Source organism: Rattus rattus, chromosome 18 (genome assembly GCF_011064425.1).
Source record: "Rattus rattus isolate New Zealand chromosome 18, Rrattus_CSIRO_v1, whole genome shotgun sequence".
Classification (NCBI taxonomy): domain Eukaryota; kingdom Metazoa; phylum Chordata; class Mammalia; order Rodentia; family Muridae; genus Rattus; species Rattus rattus.
The window spans coordinates 27,532,700-27,560,505 of record NC_046171.1 but is presented as its reverse complement, the minus strand read 5'-3'; the positions used below and the strand labels follow the sequence as shown (position 1 = coordinate 27,560,505).

The window sequence follows — 27,806 nt, the reverse complement described above, 5'->3', positions numbered from 1 at the left end:
TCCCCAGCTCCGGGGGGAAAAAAAAAAAAGAAGAAACTGAGATCAGGGTGTGATGTGTTTAATCACTGCACTCTGGAAGGCAGAGGCTCAGATCTCTGAGTTCATGGCCAGCCTGGTCTACATGTGATCAAGGCTATATTGTAAGGCCCTGTCAGAACAAAAACTCAAAAGGTTCAATCTCCCTCTCCCCGAGACTAGGAGAGGATTTCACAGTGGGTACAGGGACCAAAATGACCTGGGCTCTTCTTTTCCTTGGACATAGAAACTGCTTTCCCAAACAGACGGCCGCCCAAGTGACCCTCAAGGCCATCTCGGCCCACTTCGACGACTCGAGCTCATCCTCATTGAAGAATGTGTACTTCCTGCTCTTCGACAGCGAGAGCATTGGCATCTACGTGCAGGAGATGGCCAAACTGGACACCAAGTAGCTCCCCAGCGGGGAAGGAGGAGGGTCAGGGTGATGTCACAAGAGCGGGGGTTTTATTTTTTAAAAGGATTGCAGAAGGCTGACAGGGCTTGGGAGCAGAGAGTGGCTGAGAGGGTGAGCGGAGGCAGCAGGAACAGGTCCTGCCTGCCTGGGGAAGGGGCCCGGTGCATTTTATACTCTCTTTACAAAGGGCCTCTTCCACAATTAACCAGGTTCCACCAGAGGTTTCTTTCCATGTGTTTTTTCTTCCTGTTGTTTTAGAACTTTTTTTAAAACAAACATAAAAATAGACTTTGTTTAGATTTATAGCATTGACTTTTACAATCTCTCTCTCTCTCTCTCTCTCTCTCTCTCTCTCTCACACACACACACACACACACACACACACACACACACACACAGAATCTGTTCAAATTTCCTATGTCTTTGGTTCCTCCTTTTTTCCAAGGGAAGAGGGCGTGACTGTCAAACCTAGGTATACTGGCTGTCTCCCTCAGTGGAGAGAAGACGAGAAAAACATCTCGGGGTGCTTTTCTGTTATAGGGTCCCCTCCCTGACGCCTAAAATATTTGTAACTACACCCAAAAGGGTTTTGCTTCAGGATTTTTGTTTGTTTGTTTTTGTTTTTTTAAAGAAAAAGAAAAAATGAGAAGAAAAAAAATAAAAGATCCAGTGTCTTTCTTATAACATAGCCCTTTATTGTGATATTCTCCTCCTCTTGGAAGCCTGCGTTCCCTGCAGATAGATTCATCCAGAGTATTGTAAAGAAATCACACAAAGCCTGTCACTGGAGAGTCCTGGCACGCTCTGTGAAGCTCTGACATGGCCAGCTTCCTGCAGACAGTTGACCCTGCCCCCAGAAAGGGTGAGCTTGCTGGGTGGCACCCACGACAGCAGAGCCAGGGGCAGAGCTGCCGGTGAGTGGTCAGTCTCTGGGAGAGAGAGTCAAGTCTCAACTCCAGTCTGGAACAGACCTTGGTCACAGCCCAAATGGGGATGGACTGGAAATCCCAGGGAGGCTGCTATCTCAAGGACTCTTGCCACCCATAACCAGAGGCCAAGGCCAAAAGCAAGCAGAAAGAAGCAGGGTGGGGAGAGTCATGTCTGAAGCTACTGGAGTGGACTTTCAGTCTCTTCTGCTAAGACATTCAACTTAGGCCATGCCCAAGTGGCTATCCCCTACTTGGATAGGGAAGTCCTTCATATAATTCATACACCTTAGCAATCTATAGCACACATGGTGACCAATGAGGACCCAAGTGGCAGGAGCTGGCCGTAAATGAGCAACATAGCTCCCCACCCCCCACAGAAGCCTGCTGGTAACCTGGAAATCACTCGAGGACTCAGTTGCCCCTCTGGTCTCTGGAGATCAAGCAGCCAATGCTCTCCCCAGTCACAGGTCTCCATCCTGGGATTCCTAAAGCCAACCAGGCGTCAGCCTTAGCCTCTCCAGACTTATAAACCTCACTGTTAGGATGCTGTTTGCATGACTGTCCTCGGAGCCAAGCAACCACCATCCTGGGGAGTTCAGCCGCTCTCCCCTTTAAGAGGATTGTCCCAGCTGGCCTTGTTGACTATTTGTATCTGATGGTGGTGTGGTGGGGAGGGTCAGGAGACCTCCATCTGTGTATCTAGCAGGCCCCTACCACTGTACACAAGTCCACTTTAATGCCCTGCATCTGGCCTTAAGTCTTGGGCATATAGGCTGGGAAAGGCTAGGGAGAGAGGTGCTCTCTGTACTGCCTCGGATCTGTAAGGCTCTCATCCCTGCTGGTTAAAGCTTCCCAGCTTGGCCTGTCATGGGAGAAGCCAACAATATGTAAGGAAGCCCAATACACTCACTGGTTCCCCGGAGTAAAGTCTGACAGAACCCTGCCTCAGTTTGTCATTGAGACCTTAGGAGAAAGGACAGATGTGACTTATATCGCCCCCGCTTCCCAAAGAGATTTCAGCAACAGATGGGTGAGCTAGAGAGGGATTTTGTCTGACTCTTCATGAATGTACCTGTGACACACAGTCAAGCCGAACATGGACACAAAGACCCACGAAGATTAAAGAGGGTCCCAAGGCACCAGGAAAGACTGAGGCAGGAGCATGACGAGCTCAGGAGTTTGAGGGAAACTGAATAATATAGGTAGACACTGTGGGGGCAGAGAGAGATGCTACACTCACGTGCTGTGTGAGTGTTGTTCAGAGGGAAGGAAAGAAGACGGAGGGAGAGCAGAGTACAGGTACTAACCATACAGAGGAAGATAAAAACGGGGCCCCAGTTAATCCCTACGTACTGTGAGATATACAAGCTCCCCACCCCAGCACCCTTGGTCTCATGCTATGGGCTTTCTTGACTATACTACAGATGAGGTCCGGGCTAGAATTGCCCAGTCTTGCCCAATGCCCAAGAGCTCTCAACAGTACTCCCAAAGCCCAATGCTTTCCTGTGCACACACAGACTCATGTGCACACACAGACTCATGTGCACACACAGACTCATGTGCATCCACAGACGGAAGCCTATGATATGGGAGGCTCCCTCGGCCTCCTCCCTCTGCCTCCCCGAGACCCGTTAGCTAGCACAGCTGCAGGCAGACTTTCCAAACCCGGAAGGAATCTTCTAGGTTAGTTTTTCTTTTTTTAATGCCTCCCCCCTTTACTCTCTGTCTCTCATTTCCGGCTTTACCCAAATTGTATTCCCAGCCAGCACATGGCTGACACCATGATCCAGACAAAGAGCTCTGCCATTGGCACCTGTCAGAAGGGTGTCCTTTGTCAAGCAGTCTGTCACCCCTCCGAGTGGTACCTCGACTCCCATGCAGCCTCCCTGTCATGGTGGAGATTGCCGCATGGTTTTCCAGCTTGTGGAGATGAGAAGGTCCCTGCTCTTGGCCAGCCGTACCATGAGGCGGCCTACATAGAAGCCACTGATCTGGCCCACGCCATCGTTTCTGCCCATGGACAGGAGGAATGTCAGCGCACCTGAGAGGCAAACGCACAAAGCAAGATAATGCTTGAGGGATGCAGCCATGACGCTTGAGAGTCCAGCAAGCAGCCATGCATACCCTTTAGGAAAGCAAGTCGTGTGTGTGTGTGTGTGTGTGTGTGTGTGTGTGTGTGTGTGTGTGTGTGTGTACAGCAGCCATGCATACCCTTTAAGAAAGCAAGTCAGGGGGCTGGAGAGATGGCTCAGTGGTTAAGAGCACTGACTGCTCTTCCAAAGGTCCTGAGTTCAGTTCCCAGCAACCACATGGTGGCTCACAACCATCTGCAGTGGGATCTGATGCCTCTTCTGGTGTGTCTGAAGTCAGCTACAGTGTATATAGCTAAATCTTTAAAAAAAAAAAAAAAAAAAAGGAAAGAAAGCAAGTCAGGTGTGTGTGTGTGTGTGTGTAACCAGGGGACAACCTGGACTGTCATTGTTCAGGTGACATTCACATATTTTTTTCCAATATGTAAGTGTTTTATTGTCCCCAAAGAGCCCAAATTGTACTTGTGATCAGGATCTTATTTCTGAAGCTAGGAAATTTTTTTTAACTAGATTTATCTTTTTTACTGACCACAAAGCCCAAGTTTGTTTTCTCTTTCTCTCTCTCTCTCTCTCTCTCTCTCTCTCTCTCTCTCTCTCTCTCTCTCTCTTTCTTAAAGATCAATGTATTTATATGAGTACACCATAGCTGTCTTCAGACACACCAGAAGAGGGCATCAGATCTCATTACAGATGGTTGTGAGCCACCATGTGGTCACTGGGAATTGAACTCAGGACCTCTGGAAGAGCATTCAGTGCTCTTAACCTCTGAGCCCCTTAATCTCTCCAGCCCCCTTTTGTCTTTTCCTTAACACGTGTTCTAGGCATCAAACTAGGGCCCTCCTTCTAAGTACTTCACTGACTGAGCCATCTCCCCGGCCTCGTTTGTTAGCAATGTTGCTGGTGAAACCCAGGGCTTCAGGGCCAGGCAAGAATTCTACCACGGAGCTACAGCCACAGGCATGTTTGGGTTTAAAGAGACTGTGTACTGAGACCTGCAATCTTGTGGTCATTCACCTTACAGCCCCCAAAGCCTTCCGTGAGTCTAATCCCAAACTTCAACCACCGTAAAGTACCCAATCTTTCCTTACCTGGCTTGTAGGCTTTGAGGGGCCTCTGCTTCATGGAGTTGACAATGTTGGCCACAGCAACGTTTGCATGCAGGCCAGCGTGATAGGCCATCTTGGGCTCCTTGATGTCGGCACAGTCGCCAATGGCGTAAATGTTGCTGTAACCTTCCACCTGGAGGAACTCGTTCACTTTCAGAGCCCCGTTGCTGGCCAGCCTACTCTCTGCTAGGCAAGAGATGTCATGTTAAGTTGCCTCCAGAATAGAAGGGTGAGTGCAGGATGTGGGTCCTGTCAATTCGGAGGTATGTGCTACGAAGTGACTCCCCCACCTGCTGTCATCCAGCCTGAGGTCCCCACCCAAGATCTCTCCTGCTGAAGCAAGCCCAGCCCATAGGAACAGAGCCGGAGCACTGGAAAGGACCCTCATACAAAACACAGAGAGCTCTCTGCAAGTCCCCTGGCTTTGGAACATACATCAGAATTTCAAAACACACAGACCGTTCCTAAACGACAAACAGCTTCCCTTAAAGGGACTGAAAAGAACTTCTCTTTGGAAATACATTAGAATGATGAGATGTTAAACTCTGGGTTTTCTGCCCACTACTCCTGTGGACTGGCTTCCTTTGGATTGAAAACTAACTTGCTGTTGGATCTGGCAGAGACTGGTCAGGGAAGGCTGCTCGGCCGTGAATGGCAGGTACCTGGAGAGGCAGGTACCATGGAGCTGGGTCCCTGAGTCTTGCTCTCCTATGAAGATGCTTAAACATGCATTAGTCCACTGTCTGACTACTGAACTTTAAGGTCCCGACTCCCCAGATGGAGGTTTGGAATGAAGTGGGGCCCAATGCTTGGGTCTGGATTTGGAGAGAGCAGGGTACCTGTGGGTGGAGAAAAGCCTGACCTAGGACTTCCTTGACTTCCTCAGTGAAAGCAACAGGAAAAGAGAGGCCATTCTCACCTCTCTGAAGCCTGTTCCCATCTCCCCCTACTAGGGGGAAGCACTCACCTTGGGGGATTCTAGCCTCCAAGCAGGGGTTAGGTGGGGAGCTGGGCTTGGCTCATCTGAATTTAAAGTTCAAGGTCTAATAAACTCATGGGATAAATGGAGGAGACACAGGGTGCTGGTTCAGGTGGCAAGGGCTATGGGGTGTCTCCAAATGCCAGAGCAGCTTAGGGAGCAACCACTGCTGGGCCGCTCACTCACCGAATGCACTGTGGTAGGCAGAGCTGTTAATCTTGATCCCATTGCACACAATCACCATGTTGGTGGCCACCTCTGTGCCCTTGTCCGTTTCCACCTTGATGTACTCCCGATACTCATTGCGAGGCAGTTCCTCCAGGTTGCTCACCCGCTCACCTGTGGAGGGGTCCATGACAGGAAGCTGGCAGAAGCCAACACACACCACGGTAGAGCAAGGGAAAAGCGAATTCTCCCTCATGACTCTCCCTCCGTCCACTCTCCCAAGCAGCAGGATCTGAACATCCGTCCCCAAGGGATCCATCTGGGGGAAAGTTCCCAGAAGCTGCTACTGGGAAGCCATGCCAAGCTTCCCATGTTCTAGGAAAGACTACTCTTGCCCATCCTAAGCAGAAAGCCTCTCAGTACAATGAACACCAGAAAGCAGAGAAAGGACTCAGTTGGTAGGGTGCTTGCGGAACATGCCGAAGCCCAGCACCACATAAACTAAGCACGGTGTTTGCCCATACTCCGGAAATGGCAAAAGATCAGATGCTCAAAGCTCTCCTTGGCTTCAGAGTTTAAGGCCATAAGGCCAGCCTGGTCTACATAATATACTCTTTCTCAAAATTAAATATACCTATATATGGAGGAGCTGGAGAGAGGGCTCAGGGGCTAAGAACTCTGGCACTCTTCCAGGGGATCCAGATTTGATTCGCAGCATCCAAGCAGAAGCTAAAAACCATCTGTAACTCCAGTTCAAGGGCATTTGACTCCTTCCTCTGCCCTCCATAGGCACCGGGCACACTCATGGGACACAGACTCATCCATACACATAAAGAAATTTTTTTTAAAGAACAGAAAGATGGATGGATGGATGGATGGATGGATGGATGGATGGATGGATGGATAGATGGATGGATGGATGGATAGATGGAAGGATGGATGGATGAATGGATGGATGGATGGATGGATGGATGGATGGATGGATGGATGGATGGATGGATGGATGGATGGATGGATGGATGGATGGATGGATGGATGGATAAGTGGATGGATGGATGGATGAGTGGATGGATGGATGAGTGGATGGGTGGGTTGGTAGGTGGATGAATGGATGGATGGATCGATGGATGGCAAATGTCAGAGGAAGTGAGGAAACCTGTCTGGAAGTAAAGTGCTTCCAGTCCTCCACGACCAGTTACCAAGGGAGGCTGTGATAGCTGAGAGGGGTTTTTGCAGCAACCGCCTCACAGCCTTCTGAGAGAACATGAAGGTGACACTCAGGTGCCATCCCTCTCCAAATGCTGGGAAATTCTGTCCCTTCCTGCTCTGGGCAAAAAGCCACACTCAAGCAGGGTGGTGGTGGGCCACTCATTTAATCCCAGCACTCCGGAGGACAGAGGCAGGTGGATCTCTGAGTTCAAGGCCAGCCTGATGTACAGAGTTGAGTTCCAGGACAGCCAGGGCTACACAGAGAGACTCTGTCTCAAGAGAGAGAGAGAGAGAGAGAGAGAGAGAGAGAGAGAGAGAGAGAGAGAGAGAGAGAGAGAGAGACTCAATGCCTCAGATTACAAGTCTGCTCCCTCTTCCACAGAGACATCAAAAATGAATGAAAAGATGGGCTAATCCTTTAGAAGAACTTAACTCGTTCAGTAAATATCATCCATCTACTCTTGTCCTAAGTTACAGCGCAGAACTGCTGCACCCGGTGACTCCAGTTGGACACAGCTTAAGCAGGCTCTGATGTGTGAGTCATCCTGCTGCTCTCCAGATACGGTGGGGAAGAGGGAGCCTGCGTGGATGTACCACCCCTTCGGGCGGCCATGGCTGGGACTCTGGGCAAGGGAGTGGGGCTGAGCAGGGCTGGGCAGAAGGGGTGAAATCTCACATACTCAGCAGCAGTTGCACACCCTTCCGGAGGAGGATCTCCTTCACTTCCTGCCGCACACAGGGCAGGAGCTCCTTGTCCGCCAAGGGTACTCTGGAGTGGATAAGAGTGACCTGGGACAAAACGAACAAACAAACAAACAAACAAACAAACAAAAAACCACAGGGCTTCAGAGGGAAGCCTCTGAGTCTCGTCTCCTATTTCCCAGGTAATACTGAAGAAACTGAGCATCAGAGATGAACTCTGCAGGGTTCAGGGCCCCAGCCCACCTCAGCACCCATTACCCAGTGCCTCTAAACCAGAGGACCACCGGTGTCCCTGTACAAACTCACGCCTCACCTAAGGCAAAGGGACAATTCCTTCAGGATATACAGTATTATCACTACAGAAGCTGCTGGCACTCCAATGTGACTAGCAGGCTGATAGCAACACTAGCCAAGTTCTATTTACTTGTTTGCTTATCTGTCTGTCTGTTTATCTATCTATCTATCTATCTATCTATCTATCTATCTATCTATCTATCTATCTATCTAATCTACCTATCCATCTATTTATGTTTTTTTTTTTTTTTTTTCCCGGAACTGGGGACCAAACCCAGGGCCTTGCGCTTGCTAGGCAAGCACTCTACCGCTGAGCTAAATCCCCAACCCCTATTTATGTTTTTCAAGACAGAGTTTCTCTGTGTAGCCCTGGTTATCCTGGGACTCATTCAGTAGATCAGGCTGGCCTCAAACTCAGAGATCTGCCTGCCTCTGCCTCCCGAGTGCTGGGATTAAAAGCATGTGCCACCACCACCCAGCTAAGTAAAACTTTTAAATGATTTTATTTTGTTTTTGGAGACAGGATCTCTCTGTGTTAGTGGTACTCAACCTGTGGGTCACAACCCTTAGGAGTCACCTAAGACCATCAGAAATATCAGATACATGACGATTCTCAACAACAGCAAAATTACAGTTAGGAAGTAGCAATGAAAATAAATTTATGGTGGGGTGGGAGGTCACCACATGAGGAACTGGATTAAAGGGTCTCAGCAGTAGGAAGGTTGAGAACCACTGCACTATGTAGCCCTGGTTGTCCAGGAACCAGCTAGGTAGACCAGACTGGCTTCAAACTCCTGGAGATCCTCCTGCCTGTGCCTCCCAAGTGCTGGAATTAAAGTTTTCTACCACTACGCTTGGCTCTTAATAGAAACATAACAAAGGAAGTGGCTCCTTGTGCGCCAATCCCCCAACAATGGGCGGCTTCTCTAGGCTCTTTCCACCGAGTCAACTGATATGTGCTACTTCAGTCTTTACCCCAAGGCATGACAAGAATAACCCAGTCTGTTCCTGGTTGCTGCCTCAGAGCTCTCAAGCCCTTCTCATGCCATGTGTTTTGATATCTGACTCCAACTCCCAACCCAGAGCTTCTGAGATCTTTGTGATTCTCTGAATAAAACGGGTGAATGCCTCGGAATTTCCTGAGGGACAGGCTCATCCTTCATTCTGAAGAGACAAGAGCAGCAGACTCAAGCCATGATGGGAGCTTCCAGTCCCTGCCCCAATCCCCCAAAAGGCAGAGGGCAGCTAGAGTTGGGAGTTCCAAGGTCCATCATGGCTCACCAATGAACCCTTTAAAAACTTCCCTGCAGGGCTTGGAGAGCATGGCCAGGTGGCCCACCCTAACCCCAGGGAGAAAGAAGCCCCTGTGCCTGGGACCTCTTTATCTGGCTGTTTATTTATGTCCTTTAAAGGCTTACTGTATTAATTTTTAGTTACGTGTTTACGTGTCTGGTTGTGGCTATGTGCACCTGAGTGCAGTGCCTGTTGAGTCCAGAAGAGGGCATCAGATGCCCTGGAGCTGGAATTACTGGCTGTGTGAGCCTCAGATGTGGGTGCTAAGAACCAAACCTGGGTCCTCTGCAAGAGCAGTGTGAGCTCTTAAATCACTGAGTCATCTCTCCAGCCCCATCTGTGTCCTTTCAAACATCCTTTGTGGTAGGTAAATCAGCAATGGTGTGATAGTTTGAATGGAAATGGCCCCGTAGACTCATAGGGACTAGAACTATTAGGAGGCATGGCATTGTTGGAGGAAGTGCATCACTGGGGGCGGGTCTTGAAGTTTCGGAAGCACAGGACAGACCAGGTGTGTCTCACTGTCTCATCCTGCAGATCCAAACTGTAGAACTCTCAGCTCCTCCAGCACCATGCCTGCTTCCCGCCATGATGATAATGGACTAAACCTCTGGACTGCAAGCCAGCCTCAGTTAAATGTTTTCCTTTATAAGAGTGGTCGTGGTCATGTCTGGAGAGGCTCACAGCGTGGCTCGGTAGTTAAGAGCATTTGCTGCTCTTACACAGGACCTGGTTCCATTCTCTGCACAGCAACCCACAAGGCAGCTCACAACTGTCAGTGACTCCAGTTCTAGGGGATCCTGGGCCTACTTCTGGCTTCCACGGCACTGCATTCACAAGGTTCACAGACGTACATGAAGGCAAAACACCCACACACATAAAAATAAATAAATAAATAAATATCTTAATACAAAAGCTGTTACGGTCATAATGTCTCTTCACAGCAATGACACCCTAAGACGGTAAGCACGCTGCGTCTCTGGGATCTATAAGCTGCTCTGGCCTCTATTAAGCCTGCTAGGAGGAACATTCTGTTTCTGGCTGGGTCACGCAGCCATGCTGGTCAGCCTGGGACCTACTACTCCACTGTCATCTGAGGTGCGAGCAGCCTTGTGGAGCTTGATCTATGGTATGCACCAATTCCAGGCGGTTGGAATTGAACTGCATCCTGGGAAACCCCACTGGTGTTGGTAAGACCAGTCATCATTGACCCTCTCTTCTCATCACAGAAGCGCTGAGAACAAGCAGCAGACAGCGGGTTTCCCCATACACGAGGCTCATGAGTCAAAATGAAGACTTTAACTACATTCATCAGTCACCATAATTTCCAACCATTTGTCAGAGAGTAAGTATATAATTAAATTACCCAGGATTGATTTTCCTTTTCGAAGACAACCTTCTCTCCTGAGGGAGGAGAGCGCTGCTCATGGGATCTGTGTGGCTTGAAGAGGCTGACCCACATGAGCCAAGGCTGACCCACATGAGCCAAGGCTGACCCACATGAGGTACCAGGAGGCCCTGGCCTGCAGAACCCATCACAACTATCATTTAACCCTTACCACTCAAGAAGCTTAGACCCTTCTCTCTCTGAGATGCCAGCTTGGGTCCCATCTCTCCAGCATTAAGAGTTGCCACCCTTCTATGGGTAGAAGGAACTGAGAGCCAGTCCTTCCCTGATGAGGGCGGCTCTCCCAATGTCGTGAGCATAGACATCCACATGGCTGTCCAGGGCTAGGGCTGCCAATCAAACATACTAAGCCTCACAGCAAAACGAGGTTGTCCAAGAACATCCAGGCGTCATCCTAAAGGAGACGTGGGAGGTTGGGCTCACGAGACCTCCCTGGCCCTCCTCTTCCCACATTCGGAGCTCTCCGCAGCCAAGAGTCTAAGTAGGAGGCTCTCCCTCACTGTGTGGGGAAATGGTTCATGGGATTACTTTTTCTACAAGATAGAAAACAGACTCTGCTTATGCAAACGGAGCTCCAGTCTCCCAGGGCCTGAGCAAAGTCCTGGTGTTGCTGGGGTGGTGAGAGGGCTGGTCTGGTAAGGGTGCTTGATCCCAAGCATGACTACATGAGTTCGAGCCCCAGGGTGCACAAGGTGGAAGGAGAAAACCAACTCCTACAGGTTATCCTCCAACTGCCACACTCCCACAATGGCACTTGCACATGTACACACACACACACACACACACACACAGAGAGAGAGAGAGAGAGAGAGAGAGAGAGAGAGAGAGAGAGAGAGAGAGAGAGAAACCACTAAACAAACAAATGAACATAGGGGTTTTTATCCTGTTGAGAGTTCATAGCCAAGAGGTCTAGCCTCACCTCCTTCTCAGGGTACTCGGTTTTAATCTCTGCGGCCATCTCAACTCCTGCAGAGCCACCTCCCACCACCACGATGAACTGCGAGCGCTGGATCTGCAGAAGAAGGGACCGTGAAACATAGCCACATGCCTTTGTGACAAAGAAGAGCAGGACTCTGCCCATATGTGGGCTCCAGATGGGCCTCCTCCCCACCTCAAAGGATCACAGGGGAAACTGGACTCATGGAGTCATGTGCATTCCACCACACAAAGCAGGTGGGGTGAGAGACATGCCTATACAAAGAGGTGGCGGATGAGACAAGCCAGTGACATACCAGCACAACACACACAGGAACTCTGGGAGAATCTCAGTGTAGCAACTCCTGCTTCCACCATGGCTGTTTATCCACCATGGATGTTCTCCCACAGTCTCCCAACCCGAGCCCCGGCTGTGGCCCATTGCACTCTGGCCTGCCCACCCTGTCTCACATGCGTCAGGATGACACACCTGCTTCACCATGTCCTCATAGGCCTGGATGGCTGCCTGTTGGCAGGACACCTGGTTAAACTTGCCAGGGAAGGGCCCAGTGCTGCCTGTGGCCAGAATAAGATGTGAGAAGGGCAAGGCCTGGAGGGGATAAGAAAAAAGAAATATGAACGTAGGCCAGAAAGGAGTGACTGGGCCTCTGCTCCACCTCAGGACGCCAGCGGTCATGAAGCACTACAGAGAAGAGGCTTTGAGCGGCCCCATTGGAGGACAAGAAAATACCATATTGATGGGGGTCATGTGAGTACCAGAAGCTAAGAAACATCTAAGGAAACATGGGGTGGACAGCTAGCCAGCATGGGAATGCAGAGAGCCCCCTCTACAGTAGGGAGTCAGACAGAAAACTGCCTGGGGTGGGGCGGGGGAGGGGAGGGGACAGGGGAGGGAGGCCAATAAGCAGGACTCACGCCTCCAGTTTGGAGACTTTTTTTTTTAAGATTTATTTATTTGTTTTATGTATATGAGTACACTGTAGCTGTCCTCAGACACACCAGAAGAGGGCATCAGATCCCATTACAGATGGTTGTGAGCCACCATGTGGTTACTGGGAACTGAAAACTGAACTCAGGACCTCTGGAAGAGCAGTCAGTGCTCTTAACCACTGAGCCATCTCTCCAGCTCTGGATTTTTGTTTTTGAAACAGGGTCTGGTGTAGCCCAGGCTATGTAGCTAAGGATGTGACCTAGACTGTCTAACCTCCTGTCTCCAGCTCCCATGACATGTAACATGGAATTACACGGCATGTACCATGCTCCATGCTGAGGACCAAACCCAGGGCTTCAAGCACGCTAGTCAAGACCTCTGCCACTGGAGCCACACCCCCAATTCCTCTCTCGGGTGTTTAGGACCGTCCCTCTATCATGCCAAAGCGGGGGACAATGGCACTCATGTAAAGGCTCAGGACAGGGCCTGCCATGTAGGAAAGACTCAGATAAGTCCAGCCGCCATTTTGTTCTGCCATGACCAACATGAAGAAGAATGTGCTTTCAAGCAGCAAGCAGGGCTTGGAGTCCATGGATGGCTCCTCTTGGAGCCTGAGAGGACCCACTCCCACCAGAGCAACCCCACACTCACCTCACCACCCTCTAGCAGCACCATCCGGTTCTTCAAGTCTATGCCAATCACTTTGCCCTGGCGGAAGTTGTCCTTGAAGGTCACCGAGTAAGAAATGAATGTCTTTTTGGCGAACCCTGGGAATGGACCCGGAAGATGTCACTGAGTAGAACAGGGCCGAAAGCTTTCCCCAGTCAGAAGGATGCTCTTGGCCACAGCCAGGCCAGTGGGTATCCCCAGTGTCCGCTCTGTCGGGAAGTGGCCGTCTGGTCCTCAGAAGAACCTAAGCTCTTACTCTAAGGCCTCATTATGGAAGATGCTTAAGACCAGCGGCTTGAACTTCTCCGGGATGAACCCAATGCCTGGAGCAACTTGCCCTAACATAGAGAAAACGGCCCCAGCCCTGACGTCATACCCCACAACAAACAAGACCATGCTGGCGAAGCAGCTACTCACCGCTCTCCACGGAGGCCCGGAGGGCTGCCACATTGTGGTGGAAGGAGTCCTTCATGTCCACCAGCATGAAGGGGACATTCAGCGCCTGCAGCTGACTGGCGGCCGCTATCCCTCCAAAGCCCCCGCCCACGATCACCACGTGCACAGCTCCTGTGTCCACCGAGACCTGGGAGCCCATCTTGAACTTGGCACTGCTGGGCTGGGAGAAGATTCTGCATCAGATTCAGGGGAACGGGAAGGAAGGTGTGTCCACAACAAGAGACAGGTGTCGGCAGGAGTTTCCCTCGATCACTGTCCACATTATTTGTTGGGACGGGGTCTCTCAGTTGAACTCAGAGCTAACCAATTTGGCGAGTCTAGCTAGGACAGGATGCCCTGTTCCTCTGCCCTTTTAGGGATGGAATTACAGGGGGACAGCCATGCTCACTTAGCAGTGTATTGAGGGCCAGGGATCCCAATTCAATTATCACACTTGTGTGGCAATTGCTTTAACCACTGTGCTGTCTCACCAGCCCCACGAAATTCATGAAATTCCAATTGCATGGACACTGAATTAAATTAAATTAAATTAAATTGAATAAGAATAGGGAACAGCAGGCTGGAGTGATGGCTCAGTGGTTAAGAGAGCTGACTGCTCTTCCAAGAGGTCCTGAGTTCGATTCCCAGCAACCACATGGTGGCTCACGACCATCTGTAATGGGATCCAGCACCCTCTTCTGGTGCGGCTGAAGACAGAGACAGTGTATTCACATACATAAAATAAATAAGTCTTTTAAAAAAGAATAGGGAACAGCCTGCTCTCACCCCATCAAAAACACCCGCCCCCTTCTCTGGAGGCATCCGGCCCCTCCCCAGAGCCGTTCTGTACACCCACGGTCACGACCTCCAAACTGTTCTTTAATTTGTTCTAAATGTACAGCATCAAAGATTTCCAAGGAGGAAGCAATGCATGGGGTCAGACAGACAGACAGACTTGGCCCCAGCCTTACAGATGCAGAGATCAGAGGGACAAGATGGCACAGCAAGTGTAAGACCAATGGCCTAAGTGCTCGATCCCCAGAACGCAGTGGCAGGAGAACACCGATTCCCAAGAGTTTTCCTCTAACAACGTGTGCCCCTCCCCAACAATATCATACACACACAATAGAAATTATTAAATAAATATTCTCTTAAAAAGCAGAGTTTAGAACATCAAAGGACCACATAGCAAAAGCCATGCAGGAAGTCGGGCAGGTAAGTGAATGAGAAATAGTAACCCTGCCTGTTGGGAACCACAGAAGTCAGATCTAACGGAAAATAAACCCTTTAACTTCCACACTACAGACACTGGGAAGACATTGTGCTAGGAGTCGAGGTCGCCAGTGTGGGCCCCAGGCTAAAGGGAGCCACTGATGGCCTAGGACGAGCATCTCCAAACATAGGATGTTGGTCACTGTGACTAACCATGTTCCTCAAAAAGCACACAATGGAAATATAATCTCCAATATGACAGTGTAGAGGTGGCCCTCGTGGGAGGTGTTTAGGTCATGAAAGTCCCACCTATGAATAGATTTTTGCTGATGATAAAAGATGCTGAGGGGGGCTGGAGAGATGGCTCAGCGGTTAAGAGCACTGACTGCTCTTCCAGAGGTCATGAGTTCAATTCCCAGCAACCACATGGTGGCTCACAACCATCTGTAATGAGATCTGGTGCCCTCTTCTGGCCTGCACATGTACATGCAGGTGGAGTACTGTATACACAATAAATAAATCTTTAAAAAAAAAAAAAAAGGTGCTGAGCGGTCGGTGAGATGGCTTAGCTGGTAAAGGTGCCTGCTGCCAAGCCTGCTAGCATGAGTTGAATCCCCAGCTCTTTCCCAGTGAAAATCAATATTTGAAAATTGTTGGGGCTGAAGAGATGGCTTAACAGTTAAGAGCGCTGACTGCTCTTCCTGAGGTCCTGAGTTCAATTCCCAGCAACCACATGGTGACTCACAACCATCTGTAATGGGATCCGATGCCCTCTTCTGGTGTGTCTGAAGAGAGCAACAGTGTACTCACATAAAAAATAAATCTTAAAAAAAAGAAAAAAATTTAAATAAACAAAAAAAAAGTTGTCCTCCACACGTGCAACCTAACAAGTGTGTATATGCATACACACACACACACACACACACACACACACACGTACACATTCATACATGTGCACACACACAAATAAAATAAAAATGTAATTTTAAAAATCGGGCCCCGAGGCTTCGAGTTTGGGAACTTGTTCTTTTTTGCCTTCCCCACAGGAAGATGCAGGAGGACTCTTGGAAGAGGCTGACGCCTTAGCTTTGGACTTCCCAGCCTTTAGAACCATGTGCGAGCCCGGTATGGTGATGCACACCTTTGATCCCAGCACCCAGGAGGCAGAGGTAAGCGTAGCTCTGTAAGTTCAAGGACAGCCTGGCCTACATAGTGAGTTCCAGGACAGCCAGGACTGTTAAACAGAGAAACAATATCTTGGAAAAAAGCAAAACAAAACAAAAAACAAACAAAACAAAACAAAAATGGAACCAGGAGCCCATACCGTGTTCTGCTCATTTTAAGTGAACAGCATTTTGTAACAACGCCACAATGAGACTAAGATGGACTGTAAGGTAGAACAGAGGAGCCTGCAGTCGGGTAGGAACAGCCCCCCACCTCACACACACACATCTAGGGGATATGATCCAAGACATTGAAGTGGGGGACAAAGGCCTGCTGGGAAAAATCTCAATGACTATCTGAAGGGAGGTAGAATGGTTGGAAAAACACTAGCTCTCAGGTAGAGCGGAGAACAGGGCCCCATGGGAGGTTTTTGAGGAGAAACAAGAGAGGCAGCATCTGAGGAGTGTGCCTACGGTGGGTGTGGCCCAAGCTTGCGGCTCACCCCTGGACTGAGGCAGGCTACCCGCTTCCAGCCAATTGAGTACAAACCTTAGTTGAACCCTTGGGTGCTAAAATTCCAAAGCCTTTGGCCCAGAGCCGGATGTTGAGGCATCTGAGGCAGAGGAAAGGGGCAGTCCAGGGCGCTAAACACAGAACTGCTGAGCCCACAGGGAAACGCAGGCTCAAGTTGCCCAGGCTCCCTCCCAGTAGCTGCATGGTGTTGTCAGGGCCACGTCAGTGTCCTGGAGTCTGTTCCTATGACGGACTGGGATTTGTCTCCAGCACATATACACCCAAGTGGCCTTGAGACAGCCTGAGGGCTTGCCAGTGTTGAAAGAGACACCCATCCATGTGAGGGCCACATCACTGCAGCTGAGGTCTAGACAGCAGGAAAACGGTTGTTGGGTGGTACTGTCTCCTACCAGAGGACATCAGACTTCTTCCAACCTGGGCCAAGTCACAGGAAGGGACTCTAGGGAGATACTAAGGACAGAAATGCTACAGAGCGCAGTCAGAGAGGCCCAGTTATTCTGTGGGCTTCAGGGCAGGGCATTAATAATGCCATTTGGGGACATAAGAAATAAGGAACTTAAGCAGAGTGGTCCATGCCCACAATCGCCACACCTGGGAGGTAGAAGCAGGGAGATCAGAAGTTCGAGGCCATCCTCAACTTCTGGGTTACATAAAGGCTTTATAAAATAATCTAGCACTTGAAAGGCAGAGAGGCAGGCAGACCACCAAGTTCAAGACCAGCCTGGTTTACAGATCCAGCCAGGGGCTACACAGGGTCTCAACAAAAACCAAAAACCAAAGACTTGGGAGGCAGCTCAGTGGGCAAAGCGCCTGCTATGCTAGCGTGATAACCTGAGTTCTAGCCACAGCACCTACATAAAGCAGGGGCTGTAGTGTGCACTTCGGGGGGAGGGGCTCCTGGAGCTCACTGGCCAGCCAGCCTAGTGGAATGGCTGAGCCCCAGGTCCAAGTGAGACACCCTGTCTCAATCACATGTGGATGCACACCTCCTAAGAAATCACACCCAACAACCTCTGGCTTCCAAGTGCACGCACGCACCGCGCACCCACGCGAACACACAAAAGAAAAAGAAATGAACTCCTAGCTGAGCCTTGAAGGACAAGCTCAAGCCACTGAACAGCTCTTTGAGGGAGTACGTCTCAACCTATCTGGGACAGTCTCAGGAGGCACTGTGGCACAGCAGGGCCACCCTCTGTCTGACTGTCTATGTGGCGAGAGGGAACCCCACTCTTCTCTGAGCCCCGCTTTACTCTTTATTATTATTATTATTATTATTATTATTATTATTATTATTATTATTATTTTGGTTCTCTTTTTCGGAGCTGGGGACCGAACCCAGGGCCTTGCGCTTCCTAGGCAAGCGCTCTACCACTGAGCTAAATCCCCAACCATTCTTTTTTATTATTAATTTATTTTATTTTATGTGTATGAGTGCTTGCCTGCATGTGTATCCGTGCACCGCGTCATGCTTGGTGCCTGGAAGGCCAGAAGGGGAGGTGGGGACCCGTGAACTGGAGTTATCTAGATGGTTGTGAGCTGTGGGCTCAGGGAATGGAACCCAAGTTCAGCCAGGAGCAGCCAGTACTCTTAACCACTGAGCCGTCAATCCAGCTCCCTCGGTTTACCTGTTTTAATCAGAAGAACTAAGGGTCCAGTCAGCCTTGACACTCACGAGCTAGCCTCACGCACCCGGGATTGACTCTAAGATGTAGAAGCCCCTTGGGATTGTTCCCACATCTTCCCACCATGCAGGATCTGCTTAGAACTCCTCACGCTGCTTACACTTGGTACCGGGGGTGGGAGAGCTCTGCATCAGGGGTTTGAAGGGGACTTCCTACAGATTAGAAAACTGAGTCCCTGACAGGACTGAGACCAGGACAAATCCCCCCAGGAGGCAAATGCTCCTTCTCCTCCTCTAACTCCTCGGAGGGCTGCCCAGAGCTAACTCCAAGTATTCGGCAGGCTGAATTTGCCAACTGAAAAGAAGGCAGCGAATATTTGGGAGGACACGGGTACTCAGCCAGAGGCAGGGATGGACACCAGTGGGTTAGCGGCACCTAGGAACATGGAAGGTCATAAGGTAGACCTCAGTGGGTATCTTCCACTTGCCTCCTTGTGTGTGGGCACAGTCCTGCCCTAGGCCAGCATTCAGCTGTAAGGTTAGAAGTGGGTAGGAGGACTTCAAGACTCACGTGGCAAAACTGTGGGTAGAGCAGGTGACAGGCCAGCACAGACATCACTAAGAGCCCATCATGCCACATGGGCCAACAAACCTGCACTTGTGTCTCCTGAGAACTCCTTCTCTGGGAGGGGAGTGTGCCAGTATCTACTGAGCTGGCCAAAGGAATTTTTTAAGCAACCTGCTCCTTCCTCAGCCTGTAGCTACCCCCCCAAAATGCAGCCCTTTGCTATGCTCACCTGAGCCAGCCCCGACTAAAGGCAAACTGCTGTTCTGGGTCTCTCAGCCTTGAGGGCCTCAGAGCAAAATGCCAAGGAAAGGGAGGCTGTGTCACTCCCTGCTGCCCTCTCTCCTCCACTGACCTCTGCCACCCTCACTTTGGGGATAAAAGGCCAGCAACACTCCAGAACATTTCAGCTCCTTGCCCAACACTTGGACACATTAATTGCCCTTGGCTTTTCTCTGTCCATTCTTGGCTGTCCCTCTCCGGAACAGGGGTGGGGGTGGGGCGGGGCAGGCGCCTTCCTCTTTGCTGTGCCATGACCTACTTGGCCAGCTACCTAAAACCACAGTCTGGGGCCACAGAACCTCTACTTCCAGCTGCAGACCCCAACGCACGCCTGGAACGAATGACTGTATCCTTGTGTGTTCTTACATGGCCGCCATGCCGGACCAACTGCAAACATTGCAAGACTCCATTAACTCACAGAAACCGCCACTCGTGGGAGACTCCTAAAGAAACTCCAACAGTCATACAACCTATCCTCTGTGGTCTGGCTGTCCTGGAACTTGCTCTGTAGACCAGGCTGGCCTCAAACTCACAGGGATCTGCCTGCCTCTGGAGCACTGGGATTAAAGGCCTGTGCCACCGAGTCTGATTCTGACTTGTTTGTTTTTTGTTTTTTGTTTTTTTCTTTTTCTTTTTTTAAGATTTATTTATTTATTTTGTATATGAGTACACTGTAGCTGTCTTCAGACACACCAGAAGAGGGCATTGGATTCCATTACAGATGGTTGTGAGCCACCATGTGGTTGCTGGGATTTGAACTCAGGACCTCTGGAAGAGCAGCCAGTGCTCTTAACCTCTGAGCCATCTCTCCAGCCCGACTTGTTTGTTTTTAAAGGGTGAATAACATTTTTGTAAGAAAGGCTTGTGCATGGAAAAGTCGGGCAACAGAATCTGCCTATAGAGCCTCACACCCGGTACAAGCAGTAAGACACAGCCCCTAGGTGCATGCGCGCGCACACGTGTGATGGCTGCAATGCTAGGTATTCCCTGTCTTTTCCCTGAGACTTAGCAATTCACAGGTGTGAACCACTGAAGGATGCTCAACCTTTTCCAGAACTGGCCCATGATGACATGAGTAGTGGGCTAAGAAGGAGTTTCTATTTCCTTTCTTAGCTGCTTTCTCTTGTTTGGTTTGCTAAACAAGTATGAGTTGTTTCTGCAAAGTTAGTTGAGTTTCAAAAGTGAGGTAGGCCCATGGAGATGGCTCAGTTGGTAAAGTGTCTGCTATACCAGCGAGCATGAGGATCTGAGTTTGTATCATCCCAAGAACCCACTTAAAAGCGCTGTAACTCCAGGACTGGGTAAGCAGAGACAAGCAGAGCCCCGAAGGTGGTTGGTCAGCTAGACAAATGGATGAGATTCTGGATCCGAGAGACCCTGTCTCATTAAGGGGCACAGGTCTTAAATCCTGCCAGTACTATTAACTCTGGAGGCAGAGGTAGGCAGATCTCTGTGAGTTCAAGGCCAGCCTGGTCTAAATAGAGAGCTCTAGACTAGCTAGGGCCACAAGGTGAGACCTTGTCTTTTTTTTTTTTTTCCTTTTTTTGAGCTGGGGACCCGAACAGGCCTTAAAGCCCAAGGCAGCGCTCTACCATTGAGCTAAATCCCCAACCCCGAGACCTTGTCTAAAAAAATAAAAATAAAATAGGGGTTGGGGATTTAGCTCAGTGGTAGAGCGCTTGCCTAGGAAGCGCATAAAGGCCCTGGGTTCGGTCCCCAGCTCTGAAAAAAAAAGAACTAAAATAAAATAAAATAGGTAAGTATTTATCAAGGAAGGGTGCCCAATGTTAACTTTAGGCCTATGTACCAACACACACACACACACACACACACACACACACACACACACACACACACGTTGGACAGGGAAACTACCAAGGATGATACATCATTCCTGTGATCCCAGAATTTAGGAGACAGAGGCAGAAAGATCAATATAAGTTTAAGGCTAGCCTTCACTAAATCATGAAGTTCAGGAGTACGGAGTAAAACTCTACCTCAAAAAGGAAAATAGGGGCTGGGAATTTAGCTCAGTGGTAGAGCGCTTGCCGAGAAAGGGCAAGGGAAGGGAAACAATCCACAGCTCGGAAAAAAAAAAAAAAAAAAAAAAAAAAAAAAAATAGTTGGGGTTGGGATTTAGCTCAGTGGTAGAGCGCTTGCCAGCAAGCGCAAGGCCCTGGGTTGGTCCCCAGCTCCAAAAAAAAAAGAAAAAAAAAAAAAAGGAAAATAGTGAGATAGATCTATTACAATATGATTTCTTTTATTTCTTATGGGCATGGGTGTTTTGTCTGCATGTATGTCCGTGCAGCATGTACAAGCGGTGCCTGCAGTCCAGGTGCCCTGGAACTGGAGTTACAGGCAGTTGTGAGCTGCCATGTAGGCGCTGGGAATTGAACCAGGGTCCTCTGAAAGAACAGCCAGTGCTCTTAACCTCGAGGCGATCTTTCCAGCCCCCATAATTTCTTTAATCAAATATCATTCACCTATACAAGTTACCATTTTTAGTGTAAATCGGCAGGCATCACTACAGTTTCCAGATTGCACAACCACCACAATTATCAATCCAGAAAACTATCAGGGTGTGATGAGACCCTGAGTGTGAGGGGACACTGAGGTAGAAGGATAGCGAGTTCAAGGTCAGCCTGGAATGCGTGGAGACCCCATCTTGCAGACATCCTTTGGTAACTACTCTTGTCCCTTGTCTCTACAGATTTTTGCCTATCCTACATGTTTTATGCAAGTGGAATTATCCAGCATCCAACCTCTCATGTCTGGTTCCTTTCCCTCACTTGTATGGTGTCAGTGTTCCTTCTTCACATGGCTAAATAACACCATCATGTGACCAAACCAAATTCTTGGTGTTGCCCAACAACTTAGCTTTCCTTCACAGTTGTTGTGAACAGTGCCTCCGGGGATGGACCTCTGCGCACAGGGTTTAATGTGGACATGCTTCCAAGTTTAGTCTAAGGCTACGGGTAGGGCTGTTGAGTCACGGGTGACCCCAGCTTTAACTCCCAGCGAGGAAGTACAGAGAACCTCAACTATAACTAGTGGGTTCAGAAATATTAGCTTAAAGCAGTGGTTCTCAACCTTCCTAGTGCTGTGACCCTTGAACACAGTCCTTCCTGTGGCGGTGACCCCCGACCATAACATTATTTTCATTGCTACTTCATAACTGTAGTTTTGCTACTGTTATGAGTCAGAATGTCGATATGTGGGGAGGGGTCGTGGGAGGGCAAAAAAAAAGAAAAAAAAAGAATGTCGATATGTGTTTTCCCATGGTCTCAGGTGACCCCTGTGAAAGCCTCATTCAGACCCCCAAAGGAGTCAAGACCCACAGGCTGAGAAGCACTGGCCTAAAAGAACTTTTAAGTGCTTGATGAGTTTGTCGGTGGAATGTTTACCTAGAATGCAAAAGGTCCTGGATTCCATTCCTAGTATTGGGTAAAACAGGTGTGGTGATGCGGGCTTGTAATCCCAGCACTAAAGAGGTAGAGGCAGGAGAATCAGAAGTTCAAGGCCAGCCTTGGATCCAGAGTAAGTTTGAGGCTGCCAAGGGCTACACAAGGTCCCATCTCCTTGACCATCTCAGGCAAAAAACTAATTCCTAAGTAGTTTACCATTGTCCCATCTCCCAACACATACACACACACACCATGATTCACACTTGAACTTGCCTATCAACTGTTCTCTATGCCAGACACGCACCCTGATCCCTGGGTAGAGACCTTCAGGAATCTACTGGAACACATTTCTGGCATAGCTATAAGAGGTCAAGCTTCAGGCTGGAGAGATGGTTCAGAGGTTAGGAGCACCGACTGCTCTTCCAAAGACCCTGAGTTCAATTCCCAATAACCACATGGTGGCTCACAACCATCTGTAATGGGATCGGATGCCCTCTTCTGGTGTGTCTGAAGACAGCCACAGTGTACTCACATACATAAAATAAATAAATCTTTAAAAAAAAATAAAATAAAAGAGGCCAAGCTTCAGACAACACACAACAGGAACCCTGTGCACTTAGGCCAAAGTGAGGCCACCCTACAGTCTACTCCACAAAAATCACAAATACACTAAACAGCCATTTGAGTCATCCTGGCTTCTCTAGAAGGAAGATTTCAACATTGACACACAGGGTGGTCATGTCTCCACAGTGGCCTAGAGGCAGAAGGGGCTCCTGAAGTGTGGCTCAGTAGATTATGACCTCCGTCCCTGCTTCTACTGGGGAAGGGAGATGATGGCTTCCCTCTTTGGATACCAAGGACCAGGCTGAGAGTGGGCACTCTAGGGTCAGCTGCTGAGGGATGCACCCCTAAATGTACCCTCGAAGAACAGCCTGTGCTAAAGGGACTGGCTGAAAGAACAAAAAGAGAGAAAAGAAATACTCATTTCAGGAGTGGGGATTTAGCTCAGTGGCAAGCACAAGGCCCCAGGTTCGGTCCCCAGCTCCGAGAAAAAAAAAAAAAAAGAAGTACTCACTTCGCCATCCACACTCCTGCACTCAAACCCTCCCTGAGTGACCTGCCCAACCCTGGCCGCTGCTGACCTGCGTCTCCCACAGACAAGCCCCACTGGTTATACAGTACTTGATAGGCCCAGCTCTGTCACTCATGGGCATAGAGTCCCGGGAAGAGCCTGACAGTGGCTAGGGTTCACTATCCTCCTAGTGAATAGGAGGTGACTTGGGTCAGTGCTGGCATGCAGTCCCTTGGGGAACTCCTCTAGGAGTGTGACTGAGCATTTGGGGTGTGTTGGCAGCAGACACAGGCTTATGTTAGGAGCTGATGAGTGGGGAGATCTGGAAGTTTCTCCCCAAACTATACCTGCCCTCCCTGGGTGCCTCAGCTCTTAAGACGGCTGTGCAGCCCCACACCCCCCTTAAATCCCAGGGTCAAAGTGATCTCAGCCGGCTATGGAGATGTGTTGAGTGTGTGGTCTTGGAAAGAACAGGGTGCGGGGGTGGGGGTGGGGGGGGAAGAGAGAGGGAAAGTGAGAAAGGGGGAGAGAGGGAGGTTGGGAAGAAGGGGAGAGAAGAGGGGGGATTCAGTCATGGCTGGTCTTGCTTTGGCAGAACTCCTACTTTGCAGGGGGCGGGGTGAAGCAGGCCTCCATTGCAACGGAATCGATGAGCCCTGGGACAACCCTACTCACTTTCCCTGAGATCCCTAAGTGTCTCCCGCTGCGCTCAGACACCTCAGTCCTTCTGTCTGAGACCCTCCCAACAACAAGGCCACGCCTGCCCGGCTGATCCTGTGCATCCTGCTGCCCCCAGGACCCCAAGTTTCCAGACAGACTTAGCGGTGATTTAAGCGCAATGGATTCCAAGGAACCCGGTTCTCAGGGCCGATGTTAGGTATCCTAGGCAACGGCCCCCTCCTAACTCCGCGGCCCTTGTCGTGCCCCTATCCCCCACGCTGCTCCCGGGAATAAGGGCCCCCAGCGACCTCACCTGTAGCGGTCCGCGCGTTTTCCGGGCGCCGAGGCCCTAGGCCGGGGCGTGCCCATCACTGTCCCCGGCTCGCAGCCCCGCCCCTAGCCCCGCCCCGAGCTCCGCCCTGAACCCCGCCCCTCTCTCTGCCCTGGAACTGACCTTGACCGCCTACCAGCCGCTCCCTACTTGGACACGTCGTCGTAGGCTACCTAGTCTCTCAGCCTGCCAAGACCCTGCGCCCTAGTTATGCCTGTGTTTCTGAGAGACACCTGTAGGTTCTCCCCTCCAGCCTCCTGCCCAACACACACACACACACACACACACACACACACACACACACACACACACACACACTCTCTAGCGGTGCTGTCTGCCCTCCTGTGCATATGTGCTGAGCGCCTGCTGTGTGTGCCCAGTAGTCCTGGGTCTTGCACTGGGGCTTTAAAATGGAGAACAACAGGGACTAAGCCACGACCTAAAGATTATACATGGACTGACCCTGGACTCTGACCTCATAGGTAGCAATGAATATCCTAGTAAGATCACCAGTGGAAGGGAAGCCCTTGGTCCTGCTAAGACTGAACCCCCAGTGAACGTGATTGTTGGGGAGGGCGGCAATGGGGGAGGATGGGAGGAACACCCATAAAGAAGGGGAGGGGGTGGGGTTAGGGGGATGTTGGCCCGGAAACCAGGAAAGGGAATAACACTCGAAATGTATATAAGAAATATTCAAGTTAATAAAAAAAATATTATTCTCCTAAAAAAAAAAAAAAGAAATACTCAAGTTAATAAAAAAAATAAAATAAAATGCAAGTATGAGCTCAGTTAAAAAAAAAAAAAAAAAGGAGAACAAAACAGGTTTATCTTTTGGTTATGTGATAGCCTGGGGAAAGAAGGGGTTAAATACAAAACTCAGGAGCTGTTTGCCTATCCTCAAAGCCCTGGACTTGTTACCCATGAAAGCAGAGGATAGCAGTACATGCTTGTAATCCTAGCATTTAGGAAATGAAGACAGGAGAGTTAGAAATTCAAGGTCATCCTTTGCTACTGAGGCCACTTTGGGCTTCCTGAAGTCCTGTCTGAAAATGAAGCTATCAAACCACCACTACTGACGGACTGTGGTGGTGCAGCCTTTAATCCTGCACTAGGGAGGCAGAAGCAGGAGGATCTCTGTTGAGCTGAAGGCCAGCCTGCTCTATAGAGCGAGTTCCAGGACATCCAGGGCTACACAGAGAAACCATGTCTCGAAAAACCTACAAAACAAAACAAAAAGCAAACAAATAAAAACAGCGCCACAAACATCTCCTGTCGTTTACTGCGTAAGGAAGCTTAGACCAAAAAAGGGTTCAGGCCTCTCTCCCATACTGAAGTCAGCCCTGAGCAAAGGAGGGAAGTGCGCATGCGTGCAAAGTCACAGAAGGATGCCAGAGATACAAAAGCCAGAGCATTCTAAGCTACATAGGGGGAAAGATAGGCCATCTGCCTCAAAGCAGATACTGCCCCCTACCCTAGGAGCAGTAGGCAAGTGTCTGTGAGATCACTTACAAGCCTGAACAGGGGATACTAGCTCATGCTAGAACCCACAGCCACTGGGGAGACTGAGACAGGAGGTCCACAAGTTCAAGGATACCCTGGGCTACAGAGTGAGACGCTGTCTCAACATATATAGACAGTAGATAGCATGTCTTTATTGGTTGGCTGTTTTGTTTTGCTTTGAACACTTGTTTTTATGAGAATTTCAATGTGAATATTTACATCATTTCCATCCCTCCAGCTCCTCCCATGTCCATCCCCGACCCACTTCCTGTCTTGTATAATTGCTACCGTTGTGTACCCAGAAAGAGACAGAGCAGAACTTACTTGAAGGGCTCTCTCTAACAGGCCTGCACACACAGACATGGTACCAGCAGCTTTGCCTTTCCCCTTCCCTCTCCCCGGCTAAACCCTTTAGATTCCTAAAGCTAGCCTCCCCCGACCCCCAAGGTTGGTTCCCTTAATTGGCCTCTGACTCATTTCTGAGACTGAACACCAAGGTCCAGCCACCAAAATTCACGATATGGATATACCAGCTGTACTGGCTGGTTGTGTGTCAACTTGACACAAGCTGGAGTTATCACAGAGAAAGGAGCCTCCCTTGAGGAAATCCATGAGACCCAGCTGTAAGGCATTTTCTCAGTTAGTGATCAAGCGGGAAGAACCCAGCCCATTGTATGTGGTGCCATCCCTGGGCTGGTGGTCTTGGGTTCTATAAGAGAGCAAGTTGAGCAAGCCAGGGGAACAAGCCAGTAAGTAACATCCCTCCATGGCCTCTGCATCAGCTCCTGCTTCCTGCCCTGCTTGAGTTCCAGTCCTGACTTCCTTTGGTGATGAACAGCAATGTGGAAGTGTAAGCTGAATAAACCCTTTCCTCCCCAACTTGCTTCTTGGTCCTGACATTTGTACAGGGATAGGAACCCTGTCTGAGACACCAGCTAACCTGTCCCATCAGGACTTCCCAACTCATCTGAGTGCAGATTTCCCCCTTTCCTCCTTAAAAACCATTCCTGCAGAGACATATGCTGCCGCCTTTGTCCCATCCACAGGCAGCTTCCCACCCACCCACCCCCAACTTGTTCTTCTGGGGTAATAACTCTCTTTCCTGCTGAGAAGTTGGTGTCTGGGTGTGCTCTGCACTGACTCTAAGCTCCTCTCCCTTCACTAAGTCCATTTAATATAATTTCCCTTATGAACATGTAACCACCTGGGAATGAGTAATGTCGGCAGGACACTTTTCTCTAGAGAAACCTCATTTTCTCTTCTCTTCTCTTCTCTTCTCTTCTCTTCTCTTCTCTTCTCTTCTCTTCTCTTCTCTCTTCTCTCTCTCCCTCCCTCCCTCCTCCCCCACCCTCCCTCTCTTCCTCTCTCTGTAGCCATTGACTGCCTGCTGCCTATACCTCTAAATTCACAGACGGGGCTTTGTGAAATTCCGTCATCCACAGCCCTGTTGACTGGTGTGGTTGTTATGCAGGCCTTGTTTAAGCAACCTTATTAAGATTTCCTTGCAGGGCCATGTCTAGAAGACACTGTCACAGCTTCTTGGACCTCTGGCTCTTATAATCATCCTGTCTCTTCTGGCTTCCTGAGCCTTATGTGGAGCAGTAGTGCCCTAGATGCTACACAGTGGTTAGTTTTTCTTTGCCTTTTGATCAGTTGGTGATCCCTGAAACAGCCTGTAGATTGTTGCAAAAGGAAGGTTCTTTGACAAGGAGTGAGAGCTACATTTATCTGTGGATATAAGGCTAAGTATTTAGAAGGCAGAAATTAGAACTTTAAGAAAATGGCAACATTGTATCTACCTCTAGGATCCATCCCATAGACATTTGACTAGGTCTACTGTACTAGGGAAGAATTCCTTACCATGGAGTATACCTCAAGTCGAATG

The 27,806-nt window shown here is 49.6% G+C and overlaps 2 protein-coding genes across 2 annotated transcripts in view; one reads left to right on the top strand and one right to left on the bottom strand.

The window, feature by feature from the left end:
• The window catches only part of LOC116887018 (core histone macro-H2A.2), a 49,812-nt gene extending 48,701 nt beyond the window's left edge, over window positions 1-1,111 (top strand). Inside the window, exon 9 of the mRNA XM_032888505.1 lies at window positions 263-1,111. Coding sequence (XP_032744396.1) covers window positions 263-428 — 166 coding nt within the window. The 3' untranslated portion in view covers window positions 429-1,111. The remainder of the gene's footprint in view (window positions 1-262) is intronic.
• Aifm2 (apoptosis inducing factor mitochondria associated 2) lies at window positions 45-24,462 on the bottom strand. The gene is made up of 10 exons (XM_032888506.1): window positions 24,404-24,462; window positions 13,559-13,770; window positions 13,124-13,239; window positions 12,011-12,130; window positions 11,525-11,617; window positions 7,589-7,697; window positions 5,721-5,873; window positions 4,538-4,738; window positions 3,225-3,400; window positions 45-690 (listed from the first exon to the last, which is right to left on the bottom strand). The coding sequence occupies exons 1-9, from the start codon at window positions 24,457-24,459 to the stop codon at window positions 3,249-3,251; spliced, it is 1,212 nt and encodes a 403-aa protein (XP_032744397.1). The 5' UTR covers window positions 24,460-24,462; the 3' UTR covers window positions 45-690; window positions 3,225-3,248.
• Between the last annotated feature and the right edge of the window lie 3,344 nt (window positions 24,463-27,806).